The sequence below is a fragment of the Zosterops lateralis genome (genome assembly GCF_965231275.1).
Source record: "Zosterops lateralis genome assembly, chromosome: 1".
NCBI classification, from domain to species: domain Eukaryota; kingdom Metazoa; phylum Chordata; class Aves; order Passeriformes; family Zosteropidae; genus Zosterops; species Zosterops lateralis.
In genome coordinates, this window is record NC_139762.1 from 54,194,528 (window position 1) to 54,218,962 (window position 24,435).

The 24,435-nt window shown below is 39.7% G+C and overlaps 1 protein-coding gene across 1 annotated transcript in view; it reads left to right on the forward strand.

Annotated features, from left to right (window-relative positions):
* Positions 1-24,435, forward strand: part of GLI3 (GLI family zinc finger 3) — a 208,876-nt gene that overhangs the window by 59,107 nt on the left and 125,334 nt on the right. The window contains exon 3 of the mRNA XM_083855267.1: positions 7,417-7,659. Coding sequence (XP_083711393.1) covers positions 7,417-7,659 — 243 coding nt within the window. The remainder of the gene's footprint in view (positions 1-7,416; positions 7,660-24,435) is intronic.

The window sequence follows — 24,435 nt, forward strand, 5'->3', positions numbered from 1 at the left end:
CATGAGAGAAACATGTAGCCCTGAACTTGGGAAGGGAGAAAATGGTTTTCAGCTGTTTTGATTTAAATTGTTTGTTTTTGTTATTTTAAAGCCCGTGTGGAAATGGGCTGGGAGAGGGCTTGTTCTGAAGTGAGGCTCCCACTTCTTCGGAGGCTGAACTTGCAAGTTGTTGAGAATTAGTCCCGTTGGCTTCCCCGAGACTCTCAGCCTTGCAGACTGGGGCTGTGGCTGGGCATTGCATGGGTTCAAGTTCCACATCTTGGCTTGGTGGTTCAGCTGGGCAGCTCGAGGCAAACTTGCCAGAAAGATACTGCGGGAATCTGGTTCGCAGCAAGCAACTTGGGCAGCTTGTTCCGAAGTCACTGAAGAGAGTGGGATGGCTCAAGTGTCAGGTCAGTAACTTCAGGCATATGCCCAAATGTTGCTCCTTTTTTTTTTCACATCCTGCGTGATCAGTGAGGTGCAGGATCATGTGTAAGGCAGCCCGGCCCTGCCTTCTGCCCTCTTTGTCCACTGTCTGAGGCTGAGTCTTGGGACTGACAAGGAAGTTTCCACAGCACTCTGCCTTTGTGTGTAGGTAGCTGTGTTTGCAGCTTCCTCTTGTGTTTTCTAAGTAGGACTTTTTCAGCTTATGTGAGATTTTTAGCATTTCCCTATAGATCTGATGCAGGGATTTGTAGATGCAGACTCTCAGTTAAATGCAGTAAGTGTTTGCTTGTATGAAACTTTAAAGGTGGTTTTATTTTACATAATTTCCTGTATGTCTGTTTAGCTACAGTTGGCCAGTTGGTTTTAGTTGGGAGGGGTTGGGAAAGTAACAAGCACTGTAAAGTCATCTGGTTTGAGATAAATTGAGATAGAGACATTGCTACTAACAAGGCTCTCTCTGATTTAGGGGTCTGGAAAAGTTTACCTGAGTTTTTTAAGCTTCTTTGTGCCATTGTTGGCTTCCCCATCAGTCTTGGGGAAGAGTTACTCAGACATTTGGAAAAGTCTGAGAGCGATGTTCTCTTGATAACAGTGGGTTGCTGGTTTAGTGCTGGAGCAGTGTGAACTCTGTACAGGCTCAGTTTAGTCTTGTCCAGGTCAGTGGGAACTCTGCCACTGACCCAGAGGAGTGCATGATCAGGCTCTGTTTCCAAAATCATAAGCACTGTGTCAGTGCACTGTGTTCTGCCCTCCTGTGTACTGTCAAAAAAGGAACTGAATAAAGATGTGCAGTAGATGTAGCAAAAATTAATATTTGTGTCATTTGAGGAAAAATATGGGAGCGTGTGTGGAGTGTTAGGTAGGTATTTGTAGGGATTGGATCCCCTCTCTCCTTCCTTGATAAATCCTTTTTCTTCCTGTGAAAGCTAAAGTTGACAACAAAAGAATACAACATATTTTTCAAAACAAACAAACAAAACCACAAAAGTATGTGTATTTATATTCCAAAGATCACAAATCAGTTATTGGAAAATACTATACATAAGATAAAGAAAAAATTGGTAAGCTAAAAATACATTGCAGATGGTAGTAGAAAACTGTACATTTTCAGTAGCAAGCTCAGATAATGTATGTTATTTACAAGCACAAAATTCTTGTATAAGGTATGCTTAAGCATTGCAAATAAAGTGAGTACAGTATTGTTATGGAGCAGATTTTGTAGCCTCTCGTGTGATTGGAGTCTATTTTTAAGACCACTTATGAGCATCGTCCTTCATATCTGTGTTAGTGTTTCCAGAGCGCTTCTTGTGCAGTTGCTCCAAATGCAGGAAAATAACAAACTTCGACCAAGGGTGTCCAATTTAAACTACTGTACTCACCCTAAACAAAAGTTTGCTTACAACATACGCTGTTTTTAAAGGCAGGCACAGTCCTACGGATCTGTTTCCTCTGATGTTGCTCTTAAGGTGGTCAGAGAGTAGTGAAAAGTGTGTGTAAGCAAGAAGGTGCAGGTACAGGTGTCCTAATGAGCCTGGCAATTGCTCCATTGCATCATTTCAAGGAAGAAAATATCAGGTGTCAAAAACTTAGACATTCTTAAATGGGAAGGAAATTGCTTTCTTACTTAAGTATCTGTTCTGTTAAGAATCTAAGTAGTCAATCTTTCTTACATTCCACCTTCCCCCTTCCTTCTGGCTCACAGCATCTAAAATGCCACTTTTCTGGGAAAGACTGATATTCTGACTTCAGTTTTGTAATTTAATGATGGAGAGTTTCCTTAGTAAACCAAATTTAGAGTACTAGAATGCTTATCTTATATCCAGACCTTGAACATAAAAGGCATTTTATACCAGCAATTGTTCATTTAATGAGCAATTGCAGAGTGCAGGATGGTTAAGGGATTGAGCTATATGCACCATTATTGCAAGAAGTATTCTGAAATACCAGAAATAGGACGTAAGCTCTGATCAGGGGGACTGTGAGCACAATTACCTTCTTTTCAAATCCTTCTGTGACACTGCGGGAGGAAAAAGGACTTTGAAACTTGAAAGGAAAGAGCTTGCTTTCAACCTCAAAAGCTAGGAGGAAAGGGCTCTGAAATTTGCTCAGTATTCCCAATTCACCATTAGCCTGTTTCTTCCTTTAGCCTCAAGGCATTCTCCGCTTTTTGAAAAGATGTTAAGAAATTCAGTCACAATAGAGAGCCTAGTTTTGAACATGTTTCACTCGGCCCATTGAGGTCTGGTCTTCAGCCTTTGTGTGGGGTGAATTGAGCTGAGCAGCAATCTGGTTGGGGAGAGGTGAGTGAGCAGTCTCTGTGCAGTCACAAATTCTGGCAAAGAAAAGATTACCCTTTATTTTACAATATGCATTCCTGTACAATCCCGCTAGTGGCAATATGCAGAGCCGAGCTTGTGCTTAGGTCAATATGGAGCACTTGGTTTATAGCAACTCTTGTTAAGTTTGTCTTGTAATTGAAGCTGCTGTTGACCTTGCTTGGAGACCATTTGTAAAACCGTTTATTTAGCATAAACTGAAATAATAAACCCTGCTTCTCTTAGGCTGATTGTGATAGGGTGACATTAGTTTGATTTAATGATTAGCCGCCTGACCCCTCAGCTAGAGAGAGCCGCTTGAATAGGGAGAGTTCACTAGGAAGCACACAGGAAGAATACTAATGAGCTTGTTAAATTTAGCATGGCACCAACCACTTTTAATTCCTCTAATGGGAGAAGCACTGCCTCTGAGAGAGAGGGAGGGAGATGGCGGTGGGGGTGGAGGGGGTTGGGGGGAGAAAGGAGAGAGAGGAAAAGAGGGAGGAATGCCCATGCCCTGGTAGCCAGAGAATTTTGGTCAAGAGAAGAGAAGAGCCTAGAGGGAACATCAGCCAGGGTCTCTTGGACTGAGTTGTAAGTACCTTGTTTTTTCTCTTACTCAGTTGAAGTGCTGTCAGATCTCTCGTGAGATAGTAATGCTCTCTGGAAGTTGCAGGCAGAAATATGGTGATGAAACTTAGTATACAAAGAGATTTAACTGGGCTGGTGTTGTCTTGTGTAAGCAGGGGTGTCTCTGAAGTGTGTTGGGATTGACTTTTGGTGTGCTCTATCAATAGATTTCAACTTTTTTTTCAGTTGCTGACTTTAGGTGTTTTAAAGTAAAATAGCTTCTACTGTGTCTTGGTCTATGGTAAAATAAGGAAAAAAAGTTCCATGGGTAAAGAAAGTTTAAAGGATTTTTGCTAAGGTTTTGGTTTGTGCTGATTTTTTTTAAACTTTCTGAGTAAATTAGCTGTGCAATTAAAAGTGTGTTTATTCAGGCATGCTGTCCAGTGTGAGTTTTTTGAGAAAGCTTTTTGCCTGAGTGAGAGGTGCTCTGTTGAACTGAGATGCTCAGCACTTCTAATAAAATTGGCTTCTGATCAAAATAGCAGGACTAAATCAGGTATTTCTCAGTGGATGTGAGAATCCTGGATTAATGTGATCATTCAAGACTGGGCACTTCTAACATTCGTCTCTGGCTATTGGCTTGTTAAGTCAGAGAAGGGGTGTATGTGAAGAAAGAGAAGCTTATGCAGATTGCTCTTGGGCATGATTGCTTTTTTCTTTTCTTATTTAACCCTTCACTCTTACACTGGCACAAGGTGGCAGGAATTATACTGGAGTTGGTAGGTTGCCACCAACTTCATTTTTCACTTTGGCATTTTTGTCTCTTTGCAACATTTTAATACATCAGATGTTTCTTTTTGACCCTAAAGCTGGCCACTTCTAAAACGTGAGCAGAGCGGTAACAGAACAGTTCTTGCTTATTTGGCTGTAAAACCCCTTTGGCAGATGCTGCTGGAGAAGTGGGCTGTTTGCTTACATTTTTGCTTTAGAATCCCACTTGTTGCCATGGTGGACAGTGTGTTTCTGTCAATAATTTGGCCTGGCACGCCTTGCCCGCACTTACTCTTGAAACTTTATTGAACGCTTCAGTTGAACCAGAACAAGATTAGACAGCTTTCCCCTTTTGGCACGCTGGAGTGGCTCGCCTGCCGTGAGAGTCGGCAGCTTTACTGCAGGAGGAGTTTCCCGCTCGGCGCCGGGGGAGCTCCTGCAAACTGCTTGGCTCTTACTGTCCTGGAGCGTGGGTGCTGTCAAATTTCTCATCTGCCCCCTACCACAAGCAACCCAGTGGTGTGAACTCATTGTTTAGTGAGCTGCTTGGCCAATTTATAAGCCTTATTATTATTGCAAAAATGCCGTGTTTAGTTAAATACTTCTGATGCAATTTTTGTGTGGCAGAAGACATACAGACACTTTTGACTTGTAATGGTACATGGCAATAACTTCATAATGGGGAGAGAGATTGTTGATGCAGAAGGAAAAATAGTTTTGTTTTCTTTTTTTTCCCTCAAGTAGCCAAAAAGGGAAAAGCTTATTAAAACCAACCGTATTTTTCCTTTAGTTTCTAAGTTACTGAAAGTAGCTTTTGAATTTCATTCAGCAGTTCAAGGAATCAGCCTTTTCCATGGCAGTCACTAGTACCTTGATTCATGACATGTGTGTGTGTTTTGAAGAAGAAGAGTATGAAAGTGGAGCCTGCAGTCAGATGTCAGCTTCTTGTTGTATCCCAGCATGGAAGTTTTAACAAATACTATCTTTATATGGAAGAGTAAAAGAACTGAAAACCTATCTGATCATCTGAGTGATTATGCAGGCCCACAAATCACTCTAGCTTTCTTCTTTCCAAACTGTTGTAGCACTGGTTAGCCTGCTCTACTTAAAAGTCTGTGAGAATTTTGAATGGAGTGTAATCCCCTATTTTTATAGGAGTTTACATCTCATCAGTGGAAGTTCACTCTAGATTGAAATTTAACATAAAAGACTCTGGCTAAAGAGAAACCTGCTGGAAAATATATCTTTGGGGTGATTTACTTATTTTTTTAAAGTTATACAAGCGGATTTCTAAAAACCTCATATAAGTTTTAAAGTTTTAGTCTCTGATTTGCAGTTTTCTAACTAAAACCAGCTTCAGTGTAAAAAAGTTGAAACCTTAAACCCCGCTAATCCAGAGCAGGGACCGGTGCCTGTGCATATTAATAAAAAGTAAGAAAAGGGCAAAGGTTTTAAAGTCTGTAATGTTGTTGTCTATTTCCATTAACTCTTTCTTCTCAGACCAAACCCTGGAAAAGCTCTGTACGTAGAATTACTGGCTGTAAAAAGAATTCCATCCCTGGAAGATGCTGATAAATCAGAAAACCCTGGTTGCTGCAATTCTTGGAGAGAGAAAAATAATTAGATGCTCAATAGGCTATGCTGCTAAGTTTTTGTGTTGTTGCTACTTGGGGGGAGAGGGGGCAGGAAAAAAAACAGTTAGCGTTTCATTCAAAGCAATGGTGTTGCTAGTTTACACATGCAATGGCCAGGTATCTGTTCATACAAAGCCTGTTTCTAATCTAATTCATATAAAGGCACATAGGTTGAGTTGCACTGCTGTCAGGCTTGCTGAAAGTAGTCACCTGGTGAATTGCTGGCTGGTGCTTTTACTGTGTGAAAAAGTACACCAGGGAAAGGTACAAGCGAAAACTTAGCCCTGACCTCAAATTTTTGACAACTGAAGTGCAGTCTTAGTGCTCGTGTCAATCATTCTTCCTTGCATGTGGGTTGCATGTAAGAGCATTTTAGTTTTATTTCCTAAGGGTGTTTCCATTTCCTTTTCTAGTTACCGTTTTTGTGCCCAGCATTTAATAATTTGAGATTCCTTGTGTACTTCTAGAACTGCAGAGCAAGTTTGAAATTAAGAGTCTTTATCAGTACTCCTTCCAGATGTGTTGGTGTACACTTGCATGTGCAGCATGGTTGATGGAACAAGGCTGTACCTGGAGCATTGGTTTTGGCCAAGAATTACAGCCAGCAAGCAGTCATGCTTATTTAGAGAATAAATATTATTTTAAATCAATAATGCAACTGAAGGAGAGTGTTTACATTACAGACTTATGTATCTAGCAAAGCCTCTCTGCCACATGTCATTGGTGAAATGTACTTAGGAACATCAGGTGTCTTGATTTTGAGGAACAGAAGCATTTTGTCTGTTTTTTGAAGGATGTGTATAGTCCCTAGGGGTTAAAATTCACGTGGGAGCAGTGGGTTGCTGCAGCACCTAATCCCAGAGCTGTCTGCAAGGAAGGCTGGTAGAGCCATGGTCAGGAGGCTCTTTTCTGCTTACCAGAGGTACCACAGGCCTAGAGGCTTACTCCAAACCAGGGCTTGGGTTTGACCCACTTAGTTATTGTTTTTTCCCCCGGCTTTTTCTTCCCCCTTGTTCATTAAGAGTTTGTGGCTTTGTTTGTGTGGATATGGAAAAAAGAGGTAGGGGGAATGTACTAGACCATCCTCCTCAGGCACCATTGTGATGACACTGTCAGAGCAGATGGCTTGCTGTGTGCCTGCCTGTTGCTGGTGCTCCTGTACCTTAAGCAGTTGCACCCATTTTATTGTTTCCCACCTTGTTTCTGATCACTGCTGACCTCCCTGCGAGGTTTTAGCCTCTCACACAGGCAGACCCCAGGGACCTGGAGCTGGGCTGCAGAGCTGTGGTGGGTGGCTGGGCGTGATTTAGGCCTGGCTGGTGGGGTTCATCATCTCCTCTGTGTGACAGATCATTTCCTGACTCCCCATCAGGGAGCTCCCAGCTTCCTTGTCCCAGAGGCAGGGAAACAGCAAGCCTCTGTCTGTTCCTGCACAATTGATGGCCCCACTGGTAGGAGCATCAGTGCATGGGTGACGGTGATCTACTGCTCCGCTGCTGCTGGCTCCGAACGGGCAAGCGTCCCCAGGCCATCCCTCACAGCCACATAGGCACCTCCTGTCACAAACTTACACCGGGAGGAGGAGGAGGGCAGCGGGGGGAGAACTTTTCTTTATTGTATTTGCTATAAATGGGCTAAAAGTGTGTGTCTCTCTTTTTTCTTCCCTTCTCTCTTTCTTCTCCCTCATTTTTTTACAGAGGATGAAAGTCCTGGGCAGACCTATCACAGAGAGAGAAGGAACGCGATCACAATGCAGCCGCAGGGTGGGCAAGGCCTCGGCAAGATCAGTGAAGAGCCTTCCACATCGAGTGAGGAAAGGGCCTCATTAATCAAGAAGGAGATCCATGGATCTATATCGCACCTTCCCGAACCTTCCGTACCTTACCGCGGGACGCTCTTTACCATGGACCCCCGAAATGGTTACATGGACCCTCATTACCGTGAGTATAGATTGCTGGCTCGTTTGGGGATGCAAAGTTGGAAAGCTGTCAAATTCAGTGTGATTTTGTCACTTTGCATCGTCCCCAGGGAGAGCTGCTTTATCTGGAGGGAGTGGTGTTTGTGTTAAATGCAATCTCTTTTTTTCTTGAAGTTAAAAGCCAGGATGCAGTTGCACTGCAGCTAGCAATTATTGCAGGCCTCTGCAGAGTGACTTCCACAGGACAGCTCATCTGTTGCTAATCCTCCTCAGCCATCCAGGGTTGTGTTTTGCTCCACCTACTTAATACATGAAGAAAAACGGGCCTCATTATAGAAAGCAGAGAAGGAAAATGAAACAGGCCTTAAAAATCCCTCTTTTAAAACAATGTTAAAGTATGTTATTGAGACGAAGAAAGACTGTGCCCTGTACACTGAGAATTTGGGGAATTGGAAGGCTTATTTTTGTGCTTTGGGATTTTGTTTTATTTTGGAGGATTTTTTTAGACGTTCATGAGTGTGTTTGAGAATGCAGGCTTGATGGAGTGGTTTTGCAATTTTCTTTCCCAGCTATAGTTCCCTGAAGTTGTAAGGGGGAGGAAAAAAGGTAAATGGTTTCAACTTCTAAATTCCTGCTCAGGCATTAATAAAAAAGTAAGAAATTAACTGACACTTGAACACAGATGTGGAGTGGATTTCTCCACAGGCAAAGTATGAAGGAGTTAAGCAATTTTTTTTCATCTGTTTCTAGTTTACAAAAAAAAGAGAAAAAAGATCATTTAGTTGTGTAGTAATGAAGTACATCTTGAGGTGTCAAGGCTTGTGCCTTTTGATTATAGATTTATCACCCCATCAGGATACAGATTTGCCATTTAACCTTTCAGTCTCCAATTCCAGATGATAGGCTTAATACCCACAAAGAGAGAGCAGTCTGCATTAGTTTTCTTTTTTTTTTTTTTAAGCGTCATTCAGAAATTTTAGTGTTTTAAGGCAAAAGGTCATTAGCCAGACGACTGATTAGTGAGGACAGCTGATTAGTGCATGTTTTTTTGCTAAAGAAAGTGCCAGGGATAAAAGCTAATTTTATCCCTTCATTAGTTGGGCTAGCAGCAAAGGGGAATGTTCACTCATCAGGGTGCAGATCAAAGTATGTCTTGCACAACCTTAAGTCTCACCAACCTCCTTTAAAAAAAAAAAAAAAAAAGAAAAAAAAAAGAAAAAAAGATCCTGATTGTTAATATGGATGGAGGTATTATGAGAAAACGAACACTTGTTGTCTGTATAGTTTAGATCGGTGTTTAGGGAAAAAGTTTGCAGTTAAGCTTTTGAGCTCTTTTTCAGTGTTCTCAGTTAGTTTTTGTATACCCTCCTCTCCTGCTCTCATACAGACCTGCTCAGACCCTCTGGGGGAGTTACTCATCTCTCTGTTGAGAAGCATGTGCTGCAGCACACCAGCAGCAGACTCCTGCCAGAGAGGCATGAATGTGCAGTGCAAACAGCCACTCGTGAGCAGCAGTGCATACAAGTATTACCTCGGGGGTTGGAGGCACCATTCCTAGCTTCTGGTGCTAGGAATTTGTTTTAAAACAAATGCCCAAATCTGGCTTGAAAGAAACCCAACAAAACAAACCAGTATTATTGGGGAAGCAAAATAGTTTCTCTGTTTGTAGGCAGTACAGCTGGGGATAAATGAAATGTGTGACAAAAACAACCCTCAAACAAACAACAAACCTTATGTTGAATTTAGTGGGGGAGATTGCCATTTTGACCATCTGCCAGCTCACCCCTTAAATCTTGTTCAAAGTGTTACTGAAATTACTGAAGGTTCAGGCAGAAGAAAAAGATCTGGTCAATCAGAGGAACTGACAGTGAGTGTTTGCAATGAGTTTATTTTGGTTTATTTTGTCAAATTCACCTTTTGACAAGAGTTATCAAGATTTAATGAAGCTACTGTGTCTGTGTTGTGACCGTTAATGCTAGCTAGTTAGGCTGTGTGGACTAGTAGAAAAACATTGATGTCAGAAGTTCAGAGAACACCAGAAGTTGCCCCCATACAACAGCAGAGAAACAGGAGATGAATTAATTTTAAATGAGCAACAAGATCTTAAAACAGAAATCTAAGTCAGAAAGCATCAGATGGACAGACCTGCTTCCCTCTCCTGTAATGAGTAGAACATTTGTATTCACTGATTTATAAAGTCCCTCCAGCTATTAATGTCATAAAAAGAGCCATCATGCTTTTATTTACCTTTAATAGCTATGATACAGAGAGACAACTAAAAAGACAAATGTCTAGTTAGATTTATAGGAAAGCAGACAGTCTTACTGAAATTTTCATAGTAGTTGTATCATTTATATATGTAAGATATGCTTTCATCAGGTTGGCAAGTGTATTCAGACTGACACTTTTAGTGGTCCATATGAGGAGGGCTAAATAATGTAAACTGTAGCAACAGGTAAGGAACCAGAAAGGCTATTGTTTTCCCTTCTTAATTTCTTGCCAGTTTTGCTGGGCATATGAATAGAAAACGTTTTAATTCAACATAGTCAGATGTGTAAACACTCACAGTAATTTCTTAGATTCCCTGTGGTTGGAAAATACAGACTTTTCAAGATGCCTAATTTATGCTTCTATTTATATCCACTTTGTATTTAAAAGTGTGGGCAGGCTTCCTGTAACACAGGGAAAGGAAAAAAAATTGAAGAAAGACATCTGTATATTTTTATGACAAAAAAGAAAAAGAGTGTTTAAGTTAATTGTGTGTGGAACGTATGTCCCTTCCATGAGTTTCAGTTATTAGAAACAACTTGAGTGCTTTGCATTTTTACATGTAAATATGTATGTGTCTGTTTGTGCATTGCAGGATTTTTTTGTTTTAATTTTTTTTCTAATTAAAATGACTGATGTTGTAAATGTTGGTAATAATAGTTACCATAAATGTGGAATAAATCTCTCATTGAGGGGGAGTTTGCTCTCCTGCAGAGTGTGGGTGGGGATAATGGTTGTGTTTCAAGTGAACCAGCTTTTCAAACAGCTGGGATGAAACATGCTATGGAGCTGGCGGCCCTTCTGCACCGCCAGAGAACCCCTCAACCATTTAGCAACTGAGAATGTGAGTGCAGTCCCATGCTCAGCTCACAGCCTTCTATCCTCCAACAGATAAAAGGGAAAACACAAGCCTTAACCAGAATTTTTTCTTTTCTGTATTTTTTGTTATGGATTTCTTAACAACTATTTAAACATAGCTCACAAAGGAGGAGGGGGATGCTTTTTTTTTTTGTTCATTTAAATTTTTAAAAACTTTTTAAGGTTTTTCTTGAAAAAGGCTTTAGGACAGATGACAGAAGTGCTGGAGTTAGCTCCTTTTCTTTGTTGAGGAGAGCAGATTTACTGACCCTAATCACAGTGTTTCTTAAATGGATTTAAAATCCTGAGTTTCTCAAACACTAATTCCAGTGATAGTTGGAGCCCCTTGTTAATGTAAATTCCATCTCTAGAGTTGGGGCTGAGGCAGGGAAGGTGGGGATAGCAACTTGACTTTGTCATTCTTTTCCACAATTTTAATTTTCATGTAGATTTATGGCAGTGCTAAGACTGCCTGTCTTACAAGTCATTCTTCATGGAAAAAATGAATCATTCCTGATGTAAACACTTTGATTTAAAACATACTGTTGATATTCTTCCCTAGGTTATACAGCTCATCTGAAAGAATTGTTAGTACCTAATTAGCAAAATCTGAAGAGTTATCTTAAGTAAAAAGCAGTGACAGATCACTTGGCTCTGATCCAAAAATTTATATATACAGGAATATACGGCTCTTGCAGGATTCTCTTTGTGATAAATCATTTCATCTCAGAGAGGTTGCACTAGCTGAAAGCAGGAGCTCACTCCTTTTTTTTTGTTTTTTCCTTTTCTTTTCCTTCCCCCCCCCCCCTCCCTTTTCTTACCAAGGATTTATTTTGCTGGTTTTGAAGCTTCTGTATCTATTTGGGGAAGTGGGAACTGCTTATTTCACATTTCATAGGATTAGCCCTCCAAATATTGATTGCCCTCAGTTCCCACTGACTGTTCTTGGACTTCGCTTTTTAAGGCCTGGGCCTTGCATAACTGCCTGAGTTAGATTACCCAATGTTATTGTCACCTCAAAGTCAATTTGGAACATGAAGAAAAGACCCCAGCAAGGAAAATACAATGCTGGTTCACTAGGTGCACTTGCTAATTTACAAGTTTTAATTTCTGTTGACAAGAACTCCCCTTCCTTCATATCCCCACAGGAAAGGAAAAGGGAATGTTGACAAAAAAAAGGAAAATTGGATTCTGTTTCTAAAAATGCAAACTGTTAACTGGAAGCACTATTTTAAAATGCAGTAGCTGGGGAGCAATGACTTTTTATGGCAGCAAGTCTTGAACCACATTGGCCAGCTATGTGTGGCACATTTGACAGTGTGGGCAGTCCAGGTCATCACCAGAAGATGGGCTCATGGGGAGGGGCCTATGGAGCAGTAGGTGGTGGCCTTTTAGCTTATCTCACCTCTAATTTCCCTCTGTCTTTGGGTGGCAGGAGACCAGGACAGCTTTTTCCAGAGTTTTTACCTGGGCTGGTTGGACAGTGGTAGGGGAATGTCAGTGGAGAATCCTTGTAGGGATTTAGGGCTAGAGTCTTTAAATACATTTAGGCACTCTTCAATTTCAAGCTAAGTTTGACCTCTGAGAATCTGGGTTCTACTTCAACTCTGCAGCATTTTGCAGGAGAGAGGCTTAAGCACTCTAGTAACAAAACTCTCTACTGACAGTGATTTATGGGGTGGTTTCCAAATGTTGTCAAGTAGGAGTACTTGAAAAAAGTAAAATCTAAAGCTTTTAATAGAACTCAAAAGGAAAAAAATCCTCTGTTAGAAAAGTGAATGTCTGACTGTTCATGTCAGCTGAGCAGTGGAAGTGTGGGTCTTTAAAAACATTAGCATGTTTGCAAAAACATTTTTGGGATTAAAAGTCTAAAATATAATAATATCTTTCAATAGTGTCAAACAAAAAACATTACTGTTCTCAAATTCAAACTTACCGTCAGAGAGAACTTCAGTGTGAAATTTAGGAAGGTGCTGCAGACCTTGTAAGCTTAGCAGCTTATAAGTTGAAATAGCTTCTCCAAGATGCCTTCCAAACCTCCAGCATGGTTTTTGCAACTGCCTATTACAAGTACTCCTGCCCATTTCTCTGGAGGCCTGTGAAATCAGCAGTGTCTCTGTGAGAGCCCTGGAGTTGCTGCCTCTGTGTGATGGTCTCATTTGGAAGTAACAATGGCACCTATAAATTTACAGTATGTGGATATGTTCTTCCTTCTTACACATTTTTTCTCTCCTCAGCGTGAGACAGACTCCAGAACTACCAATATCTGGAAAGCCTGTAATGTGATTGAGGAATTGAAAGGTGATCTTGTAGATTTGGGTGATTTTTTTTGTTTGTTTGTTTTGGTGTTTTTTTTTTGTTGTTGTGGGAGTTTTTTGCTTTGGTGGTTTTTGTGGTTTTGTTTTTTTTTTTTTTCTTTGTGTTTGGTTTGGTTTGTTTGGTTTGGTTGGTTTGGTTTGATTTGGTAGAATAGAATGTTTGAGATTTCCTATTTCTAAATAAGAAATTACAGAAATTATTTCTAGTCCTGTAATTCTGTTGAGCTTCAAAATTCTAAAAAGATTTTGAGAAGCATGTTAAAAATATTGTTAATCTCTTCTTGTTTTGATGTTCAAGTGCATCTAAGGAAGCTGAGGTGAGGTTTTATGTGTGGTGGGATTTTTTTTGTTGGTTTTTTTTTTTTTTTTTTAAAGAACAGGGAAGATGAAGACAGGACAAATGCAAAAACACTACTCTAATGGATTTGATTTGTTTTTCCCAGCTAAAGCTTTTTGAGTACAGCTACTTTACAGTATGTATTTGTTGTATACTGCCTTCATGGAAAGAGACAGAATTCATTGCTCAGAGCCACAGAATCATGGTTAAGAGCTGTGAAGAAGAAATAATGTAATCCATCTCTTGAGCATCAAGGCAGATCAGCTGGCCCTAAATCAGGAGAGACTGAAAAGCTTCTTCAAAGTACATGGACATATATCACAATGCTTTTAGAACAGAAGGTGTGTAGCGGATTTGGGCTGATCTTCTATGCCTACAATGTAACTGCTGTGGCATCAGCAACTGGAAGGTGGGGAGAAATGGGAGATGATTCTCTTGCATTGGTGTTCTCTCTGGTCAGTGTTATTACAGGGAATTTAGTTGCCTAAGTAGAGATTGGAACTTGAGTGCCATTTTTATGCCTGTGAGGATCCTAAGTGGTCTGACTGCCAGCCTGGTCAACCGCTGTATCTTGGGTCATATCTGTTAAGTCTATATGAATGTCTGGATATATCAGGGAACTAAGATGGCCCTGTGTGTCTGTATTAAGCCAGCAGAATTCTGAGTTGCTGTGTTTTGCTCCATCTCTGCTGTCATTGTCCAACTTCTGTTAAGCAAACGGTGGCAATAATTAGATTGCAGAGTAGCTAATGTGTACAGGATGCTCCTCTGTCATGATTCACTTGTGTTAATTTTCTTTCATTTTGGGTGCTTGAAATCTGGATTTTTCATTGTGCTCGCCCCCTGGCCCTCGTGTGGGCATAGAAGGAGGAGGGCATTGTGTCACAGAGGGCGCCTCAGGTGGGTGGTACTGGGGCATGTGGGCACCGTGGGCCTGCTCTCTGCATGGCATTGACCACGGACTTGTCAAGGGAGGATTTAAAAGGCAGCAGTGTCTCTGTTGTCAAAGTGCAGTTTCAAGCTTATCCCATGGAAGCCTCTCAGTACTAGCCTCATGTTGGAGTCCAGGGTTGAACAGGCCTTTACTTTTACTGCTGTTTAAACGCTTCGTTCCAAAAACAGTTTCAGGATCACGAGCAGATACGGCTTTATTCCTATTGATTGAGCTCAGTACTCAGGAGGAGAGCCACTTAGCCATAGCCTCTACTTCCTTTTATTCACACCTACCAGCATAATTAGCTTGCTCTTAGTCTAACTCTTTGCCTCTTAGCCTTGGTAGTTTACACAGTACTCTCTAAACTCCTATTAAAACACTGTTCAAATTACTTAAAACTGGGGCTCTTGAGCTTGCTGAGTGGTTCACATCCCAGTCTGGAGATCGTGTCAGGAATGCTTACCCCTTCAGTCAGACTTATACTGGCTACCTTTATTGATTTCTGATAATATAGTTCACAGCTGAAGCAGCAACCACCAGTGCAGGGAAGCAGTATTATCCTCAATATTGATGTGTTCCTAGCTGTGTTTTAAAGAGTACAGCTACTGCGTTGCCATGTGCTCATTGGCATGTATGGTGGTGGGTACACAGCAACAGGAAAGGCAATATGTGCATGGGAATGGATATATGTACAAGTTTTTACATTTTCATGCTTCCTTTTAAAAGTAAGAGTTACTACTTACAAAACAGTATTTCAATTTTGCTTTCTTTATTGGGGTTTTTTATTGTCTTGCAGTTTTTTGGAGTTCAAAACATATAGCTCACCAGATAACAGAATCACTTTCTTATCTCAATTATGCTTCTTTTGTGTTTCACACTGAATAAGGTAGTATAGAGGGTCCCCCATTGTTTATTCTAGTTTCCCTTTCACATTTCAGTGCTGCCCTGAGCCATCATTTTTCCCAAACAGTTGAATGATGCTGGTCCAGAACCCAGTGAATTCAATGAATCAACAGCTGCTAGCTTCAATAAAATTTGAAATAATCCCCAGTTGCCTTCAATTCTACCCTTTTATCTTACCTGTTCTCCATGCTAGTTGTAATTTAAAATCATAATTCCCAAGAATCCATGTTACCTTTTTGCAGATGAAGAGCTGATCATTGTTATTCTTCTGTCTACAGTCCCCATTGAAATAGCCAGTGGTAACAAGCCAGAAGTAATGGCATATGAAATACTTAAAAGTTAATAGCTGATTATGGTAACAGCTGAGTGTAACCCCATACCAAGTGTTGAAGCAAATAACTAATGAGTTAGAATGTGTTGAATTAAATTTCATTCCAGCATGTCAGACTCCTTAGCTTGTGAAGATACTGAATTTGGTTTGTATGGTTTGTTATTTTTTTCACCAGCCTATATACATATACATATACATCTTATGAAAGCTTCAAGCTCAGGCCTTGACTTCGATAGACATCGTTGTTGAAATGGAATTGAGTTACTTGGGTTAATGAAAATTGGATCAAGGCCTGTATTATGTATAAACATTGGTTGCTCACTTTACCGGGATGGACCAGCATGGTACAGTGATAGGAAGCTGTTGGCACCAAAGCTGTTCTTCATGCTGGATGATACTTGAATTGGCATTAACACCACTGATATAACAGTGCTGTTAACAATAAAGTTGGTGCCAGACATCAAAAACATTAATTACTGCTATGATAGGAGTGTTTTTGTTTTTTTTTTCTTTTAACTAGGAGGGAAAAAAGGAGCACTAGTTGCTAGCTAATTATTGAGTTGCCCAGTATTTGGGATGTTTGATTTGGAAAGCCTGATGTATGTCCTGCTCATCTAAGTCCTTACATTGCATGAGACTGGCAACGGCTGTGGTCTGTGCTTTTTTTCACTCTTAAAAGTTTTTGGTTAATTTTTTTTTTTTGTTTTTAATTTAAACACATAAAGCAAACTGGAAGAAACCCCTTTAAATAAAGGCTAAAGGCCTGATTTGGCTTCATATGATCCCACAGAATAAATTAAAAGCCTGAATGAAGCACAGAATGCTGGCCTGTGAAAATGTTTCCGCTTCTTGTGGAGAAATAGCACATTTCTTCAAAGTCAGTAGTTACTTATCAGATTAACACGCATCTGATGTTTAGTAGTGCCATTAATCCTTTGTTCATTATAAACCAGGGTCAGGAAGGACAAGGGCTGCTGTAGTGGTTTTCCCCATAGATGTGAGTTATGAGTGTATTCTGCTCTGAAAAGGCGATCTGTACAGGTGGGTTAGAGCATGCCATGTCTCTGTGTTGTGAGCAGCCTCCCTGTCTGAAGTTTTTTGGTAGATAACCTTGTGGGAGTGTTGCTTGTGTTGCTTTAACACGTGGGGGTTGCCTGAGCATGCAGGTCCTGCTGAGGCTGGCAAAATGCAAGGTGGTTGTGCTTCAGCATGAGGGAATGGCTTCTGGGCTGCCTTTAAGAAGTGATGTAGATATGGATACTGTTTGTTAAGGTTACACAGGGTATTGGCACAGCTCTCTGAAGAAAACACTCATCTGAAATTGTGTCTCTACTGTCTGTTGAGAAATGACTTTTGTATTTTCCTTATGGGAGCCTGGTGCTTAGCCTGGCATTGCTTTGTGGTCATGAAGCACAATACCCTGTTGTGGGAATTGTTATAGAGATGGAAAAAAAGTCATCTTCAGATTCCTTCTGAGCATGCCTCAAGGCCACATTGATTTGGCAACATGTGCCAGTAGGTCCTGGCTCCAGAAAATGCCAGGGTCTGCTCCATGTTTTCTGTGTAATGCCTTTTTTTTTTTAAAATTTATTATACAGGCTCTGTATCTGCTCATTGTTTGCTTCAGTCTTTCACAGAGCCTATCTCAGCTGTTTGATTCAAAGTCTTGCCATTTATATGGTTGGTTGAATTCTTCCAGCTGTGATTTCCTAGGGAGCTTCAAAAGCCCTCAAGAGGGGTGCTTTCTCTTCCTGCTTCCACCCTGCTGCATATTGCTTCCATGAGTCCCACCTTACTGCAACGGATGGCACCCTTTTGTCAGCGTGGAGGACTGAGAGACGCTGCTGGCAGGCAGCAGTCCTCTTCAGCCTAGGTATATTTTGCTTCTTGTTCTTCTGACAGTGCCATTTAGAAGAAGAGGACTTACAAAATAGTCTGGAATTAATTGAGTTCAAAAGTGGGAAAGCAGAGGTGGGAATTGTAGCAGTATTCCTCCTCAGGCCAGCCTTTTTAGAACCATGGTGACTTGTATATTATGGCTTACAGCTATGAGATCAAAATCTGATGATATTCCCCTGAATTTATTTTCAGCTCTGTAACTCTGACTGATCCTACATCCAGTACATGTCACCAAGTCAGTGTGAATGTGGTCGCCAGAGCATCACTGGTTACAAACTAATCCAGATGTGCAACATTTGTGGTGGAGCCATATCCCTTTATGGGAGCTGGGTGTAATACTTTGTGTCAGTGTAGGTGCATGTGTCTCAGGTAGAAGACCTACTGTTTTATTTGTAGTGACCAATTATTTTTCTTTTAATCTATGGTGATTTTGGCACTGCATGGTGGACATTAGTATTAAAGGCTATTGATGCACAACATAGGATTCATATATATACTACAATAATTTGGTGTTTTCTCTGAGGCTTGGTGCTTCCTGATTATTTTCCTGCTCATTTTTGTAATGTGATTTTTGTATACTTCTGTATTATGAACCTTTTTGTTTTTTAAGCTATCTCTGATATGCAGCTTTCATATCTTGGCTCCCAGCAATGTTGAACCTCATTTTAAAGTCCCTTCGTGTAAAAGCCATCTAGTTATAACTCTCAAAAATAAGAGGCTTGTCTCCTGAGGACGGCTCCATATTGCGGGTGAAGTATAATCCTTAACATTGTTTTTTTGCTTTCAAATAGCTGGGGACAGTAAGTCAAGGAGTGAGAACTCCCTTTGTTTCATGTAGTGTGTGTTGCAGGGAAAGAATGTAACAGAGCAGAAAATGAAGAAAGACATAAAAGAATCTCAGCTCAAGGAGGTCAGATCCATCACAGGCTTAGCATTGCCTTCAAAGATGTCTGGGACAGGTGGCAGTTCAAGACAATCAGAGGAGAAACATCCGCTAGCGCTGAGATAAGGGATTCTTGCAGAATCCTGCTATCTGGTCCCAGTTTGCTTTGATGTAACTCTGCTAGAGAAGACTTCTGGGAGCAGGCTACTGCTTCCCTCCGTGATAGGCTGCTGTTGTTCAGCCTTTTAAGGTCTCATTACAGTGGCCCTTGAGGATTAATCCTCTTTAAGGTTTACATGGGAATGGTTTTGTCTGAAGGCCCAGCCAGGGACCTCACTACCACCTGTACAAAGCATTATTGTATTCTTTCATTCTTTTTTTTTAAGTGGCTCATATTTAACAGTATTTGATAGAAAGTAAAGCCAAACATCTTGCCTTTTTTTACTTCCCTCTTTGGCTATTACTGAGTTTTTGTTGAGCACAGCTTGAGCAGTCCTTTGCAGACACTGAACCATTAGCAGTAAATTGTGTGCTTCCGGTTACTCTACTTAGCCTGCTGGTTTTGGCTGTCTTTCTTTTTCTTTTCTTTCCTTGTCCTCACCCCTCCTTTCTGCTTCTAAAAGGAGGGGAGTGATGATGTTTGGGTTCAGAATCAGAAATCATCCTTTTGCTGGTTTATTCCCATGCCTGCACTTGTGGATTTTGCATCTGTGCAAAATTGCTGTTCTGCTCCGTGTTCAAGGTATGGGAATGTTGTCAATTATCAGCATTGTTTTATTAAAAGAACACATCGGCACTTTATAAGGGTTTGTTTATGAAAATACATTTGCCACTTCGAAATTACAAAGCTTACTTTTGCTGAAATTCCCACTCATGTGTGAATCATACCTGGTTTTGGAGATGCACGAGCAGGCAAGTGCCTTACAGTGCCCCAATACATTCCATTCTTCATATTATTTCTGTGTAGTTCTTTTCCCGATCTGCCCCTTGAAGATGGGAAAAAGGCATACATCCTTGATGCCAAATAAAGAAAACTTACTCTGACCTGGAGTCTCTTTTTCCAGTGTCAATTACTGTTTCCCTGATTGAACTAAGTGTTACAAGGTCACTTTGATACAGTAACTTCAGGATGGTGAAGTAAAAGACTGACACAAAGTTTCTGCTGAAAACAGTATCCATAATCCTGATAGGTGAAAGTAAAGTTACTGTTCTGAGGGTAATAAATAGTTTAAGAGACTCTTGTCTGTGTTGCAGTGAAAGTCCTTAAGTTCAGCGCTTCTGAACCCATATCGAGTATCTTGATGGCCCTAATTCAAATTATTATGACAAGCGATAGTGTATTTTAGGTTTTTTTTTTTTAAAAAGGCAACAAACCATTTCTACCTAAAAAACTCAGCAATTGCTGTAAGTTGAATCCTTTCAGTTTAAAATAATGAGTTGTTTACATCATTGGCTACAGAATAACTTGTCATGACTTATGTAGTGATTCTACTTTATGAATAAAAGGCAAGCAGAACAGCACCTTCATAAACCTTCTGGCTTTTGTTTTGAGCATTGTGTTTGGAAGTTATCTGATATGTTAAAGAGTGCTTGTAATGTATGTATAGCAGATTAGTTTTCTTTATATATAAAAATATTATAGAAAACCCTATAGCTAATGCTGGCTATATAAAACTGTATGGTGCTGTTATAGCCATAAATATGTCTGTTACCTTCATATACTGCACATAATTTAAAATTAGTGCACGTGTTTAATTTTTACTGTGTTTGTGAAGATTGTTAAATTCTGCTCATACAATTTTATTCCCTATTACCTCATTCTGAGAGGAGGGAAGGATGATAGATGCAGAAACTAAGGAAAAAAAAATACTAACTCAAATAAAAGTAATGAAAAGTCACGATGTGAGGTGCTGTAGATTCCTTCAAGAAGACCTGTTGTCTGAAGAAATACAGACATACTCCTAGCAGCCTAACTATAGGCTTGGACACGTGTGCCATTTTATGCACATCCAGTCAAGTGCTGTAGTTGTAGTCTTGATGCACACATTGAATATGTTTATAAATAAAATATTCTATACTTACTGTCTCTAAACTACAAATACTTTGAAGAATATGATGTTAAATTTCTGTTCACTTTCTTCAGTTTCATGTTAGAGCTAGGTGCCAGCAGTTTGGACTTCTATGGAACTAATTGGAAGGTTGCTGTTTCATTTCTGAGTTCATAAAACACAGGAAATGTGAGGTTCTTTTGAAAACTGGCAGTGTTAGGTTTAACTGAATTAAAGGACTATTATGTAATTTCAGTGTAAAGTTGTCATTATGAAGCATCTTTTCAAACTGAATGTCAACTGCACTGCAGTTTTAACAGCATTTCATTGGAGAGTTAAGTGTTTTTCAGGTGAAAAAATGTGCTTGACAACACCAAACCAAGTTGTGAGCTCTTCTCTGAATAGCCCTGGCTTCTTTTTCAGCCAAACACAAGTGGACAGAAAAAAGAGGAGGGCTGATCTCACACAGCTTGTTGGAAATGTGATGCTGTAGTCCAGAGTTGCAGTTGCACAGTGTATAACAAGGCAAGAAATGGAAATGGCTCCTGGGCTTGCCTTTATCCAGGTTGTAAGAAATAATGTTTCTTGGAGATGAAGTGAAATGGCTGGCTGTTGCACTGTTAGTACATACACCATGGGAACAATTACTAATAATAATATTAGTGTTTTCTAAACAACAAAAGTATCTAGAAGTCAGTGGCAGTTAACCCATCCTAGCAGTTCAAAGTGTAAGGTTCAGCCATTTTTTCATTATGAGAGTAAGACAATATGAAAATGAAAACCTGGGTGTTTGTTTTCATTTTTTTTTCCTGTTGTGACATTTTATTCTGCTCAGTCAAATAATCGTGGAAAATGTAACTCCTGAAAAAGAAGTTTTCAGAAAGTTATAATAAAAATAGGGTTAAAAATAGGGTTTTGTAAGACATTATATAAATCCAGTCCAGCAGGTGCTAACCAAGCCTCTCCCTATATATGTGTAAAAATACATATACATGTGTATATATATATATATTTGTATTACATATGTTAAGAATTCCTTTGCAACTTTGGGGCTTTATGCCTTTCATGAGTCTGAAATTTTTCAGTAGTATTAAATTCTGCATTCTATATTATTAGCAGTGGAATCTTACTTTTTTTTTTTTTTTTTCCCTACAAAAGAACAAAATTGTGGTCAAAACTGATCTCATGCTAAAACGTGTAGAGTGGACTAGGAGTTGTTCAAAGTCCACTGTGGCTATACCACAGTGTCTTCATTTGTATTTAGAAAATACTTAACAACCTGAAAATTCAAAAAAGCAATACAGCAGAAGAGTGTGTATCAAGTACTTTATTTGTTTATTTATTAACATACACAGATGCCCTAGGCTGATGTTGTTAGCACATACAAACTACTTTCAGGGGCGACTGTAGCAATTGTAGTTGCTAGCACTGTAAGAAGAAACATATACTCAAAAAATATGTTACAAGCAGTGTGATCTGAGAACTGTAGGAATTCACCTTAGTTACATTGCTTCAGTGAATTTTAGCTGAATTTAGAGAATTTTCACACTAAGTAAAGATTCAAATCATATTAACAGAGAGTTTGATGAGGAGCAAAAAACTGGATGAATTTTCAAATTGTCTTCTTTCAGAGCCTTTTAGAGTCTCTCTGTGCATGGCTCTTTCTTTGGTCTTGTCTTTCTGTCAAGGTAATCCAGACTTTTCTCCTTCTGTGAAGCCTTATGCACTCTCCCTTATCTTCCAATATTAATCTTCTCATCATGCTTAAATACGCACAGGATCATTAATTTTACTAACTGCTCTGTATATTTTTTTCTTCACCCTTCTCTCCCAGAACTGGAGCTGCTTTGGATTTATTGGTCTGTCTTCTGTCTGTGCTAAGAGAAAAATCTTCAAAACTTGGGCTATTTCTATGGATTCTGCTCTGTTGGATCCTGTCCTGAGCTTGCATGTCCTGCAAAGCTTTTCATCTTGGAAAGGGCAGCATGACTGTGGCCTGTAAGGTCTAGCAAGGACCTGAGTGTGGGTGTCAGATCAGAATCAAAATGTTACTCAAGCAGCTCTGACAGGGTTTGGACATTCAGTAGGTGTCCAGTCATTTCCATCTTGTCTAAAACCTGTGCAGCTTTAGGAGGAACGTCCAAGTCTTGGATGTCAAGCAGCCAGCAGGGGTTTTCTGTAGTGGGTGCTGCATCTGAAACACTGGCCTTGGTTCTGCATGTAGGCGGAGCTCATTCATTAAAGCTGTGGTTTTTGTGTAGAGCAAACAAACTGATCTTGGATTCATTAGGGATGAAGTCCCACCGCACCCAAAACAGCTGAAGGCTTTCTAGTATGTTCAGGATTAGGTTTTATAATCTTAAAACTAGAACACAGATGAAGTACTTCTAAAAATAGCTTGATTAGAAGTGATTTCCTTTTTGGAATTTGATCTACTGTCTATTTTGCTGTTTCGTGCTACGTATTTTTTCACGGTGCAGCTTTGGTGAGGGAAAAGGAAAGTAGTTTTTTCCATTTGCTCATGCAAGGAGTTTTCTAAGACAGTAAAGGAGTTGTAAAACACGATTTTTCATAAAGTCAATATAGAACAATGATTAGTTGAGAATGTTTTTTCATCACCGTGACCCACTTTTTTTTTCTCCAAAAAATGAACAAAACTCTAGGATTGATTAAGAAAGGCCCTATGTTGTGTTCTGTGTGAAGTGCTATTTTTCTCTCAAAGCAGGTATGCACAGATCCATTTCCCATTCATAGCAGCTGACAGGCAGACAGTTGGAGATTTGTTGGAAATCTCCAAGTAAGTTTGTGGCAAAGCCACAAATAAAAATCTTTGTCTGATGTGCTATGCTCATGCTTTACTAATTACGAGAAAAACTTTCAAAGTGCATTCAAATCTCTCTCCCTAGCCTGGGTTTCAAGTTGGGTAACTTTTTTAACCCTTTATTTTTTAGATGCCTTTTCAAAGTGTTGTTTGTCACAATTTTTTCACCTGAAGCTTAACACTTGAGATTGAGACAGTAATTTGAGGGTTGATTATTGTTTGGGCTGTAAACGTTGCTTCAAGAACTGGAGTCAACCTACAGCTTGATGCAGCTATGTAAGTAAATGGCTGAATTTTACTAAGTGTTGAGCATTGAGAAGCTTTTCTGGAAGGCTTTTGGGCTTGGCAATTCAAAAATGAAGAGTTTTTTCTCTAACTCACTCCTAAGGTCTAAGTTAGAGTTCTGATTTCTAAAAATCTTGGTCCTAGTTTCTAGTCTTGAAGTTGGATATCTTTGTGTGTATTTTGCCAGTAACCAAGGTGAATATGGACTGTGCTGTAATGTATGTGGTTAATTTTGCTTCACAATGAAAGTGCAGATGATGTCAAGTGCGCAGTGAGTGTGTCAGGTCTCAGACCCTGACCATCTCTATTCACACCTAGATTTTTACATGATGGATTCCTTTTTTTTCCCCACTTAGGGAGGGAGGTTTCTGTGGGTTTTTTGTTTGTTTGTTTGTTATTTTTTGTTTCCTGGGTTGATTTTAAACTTTTTTAAAAATTAATAATAATAAAAAACCCTCTTAAGCTTATTGTTATATTGCAGTGTAACTCTTGTCCTTGTAACCCGAAAACTGCGGATTGTTTCAAAAAGTCTCTCATAGTTGACTATTGGCTTGATTGTCCCTGAGATAGTATTTTCATGCAATAAAGCTGAAATTCTGCGTATCCCAACAGAAGAAAAAAAAAAAAAAAAAGCAAAGGAACTTGGACACAGAAGGTAGTGCAGGGACCTCATGGGGAAACTCCCTAATGAAAACACTCATTGTAATAGCCAGTTACAGTTACTAAATGACAACAGTGGAATTAACCTGTCTTATAGTTTATACAATCCTTGCACTTACAAATGTGAAAATTAATAGTTTAGGCTGTCATAAATCTTACACTACCCTCATAGTAAATAAGCACATTATTCTTTAAACTACATTAACTCAACCCCAAGTAATTACTAGTTGAATTTTTCATTTTGTAGTAAAAT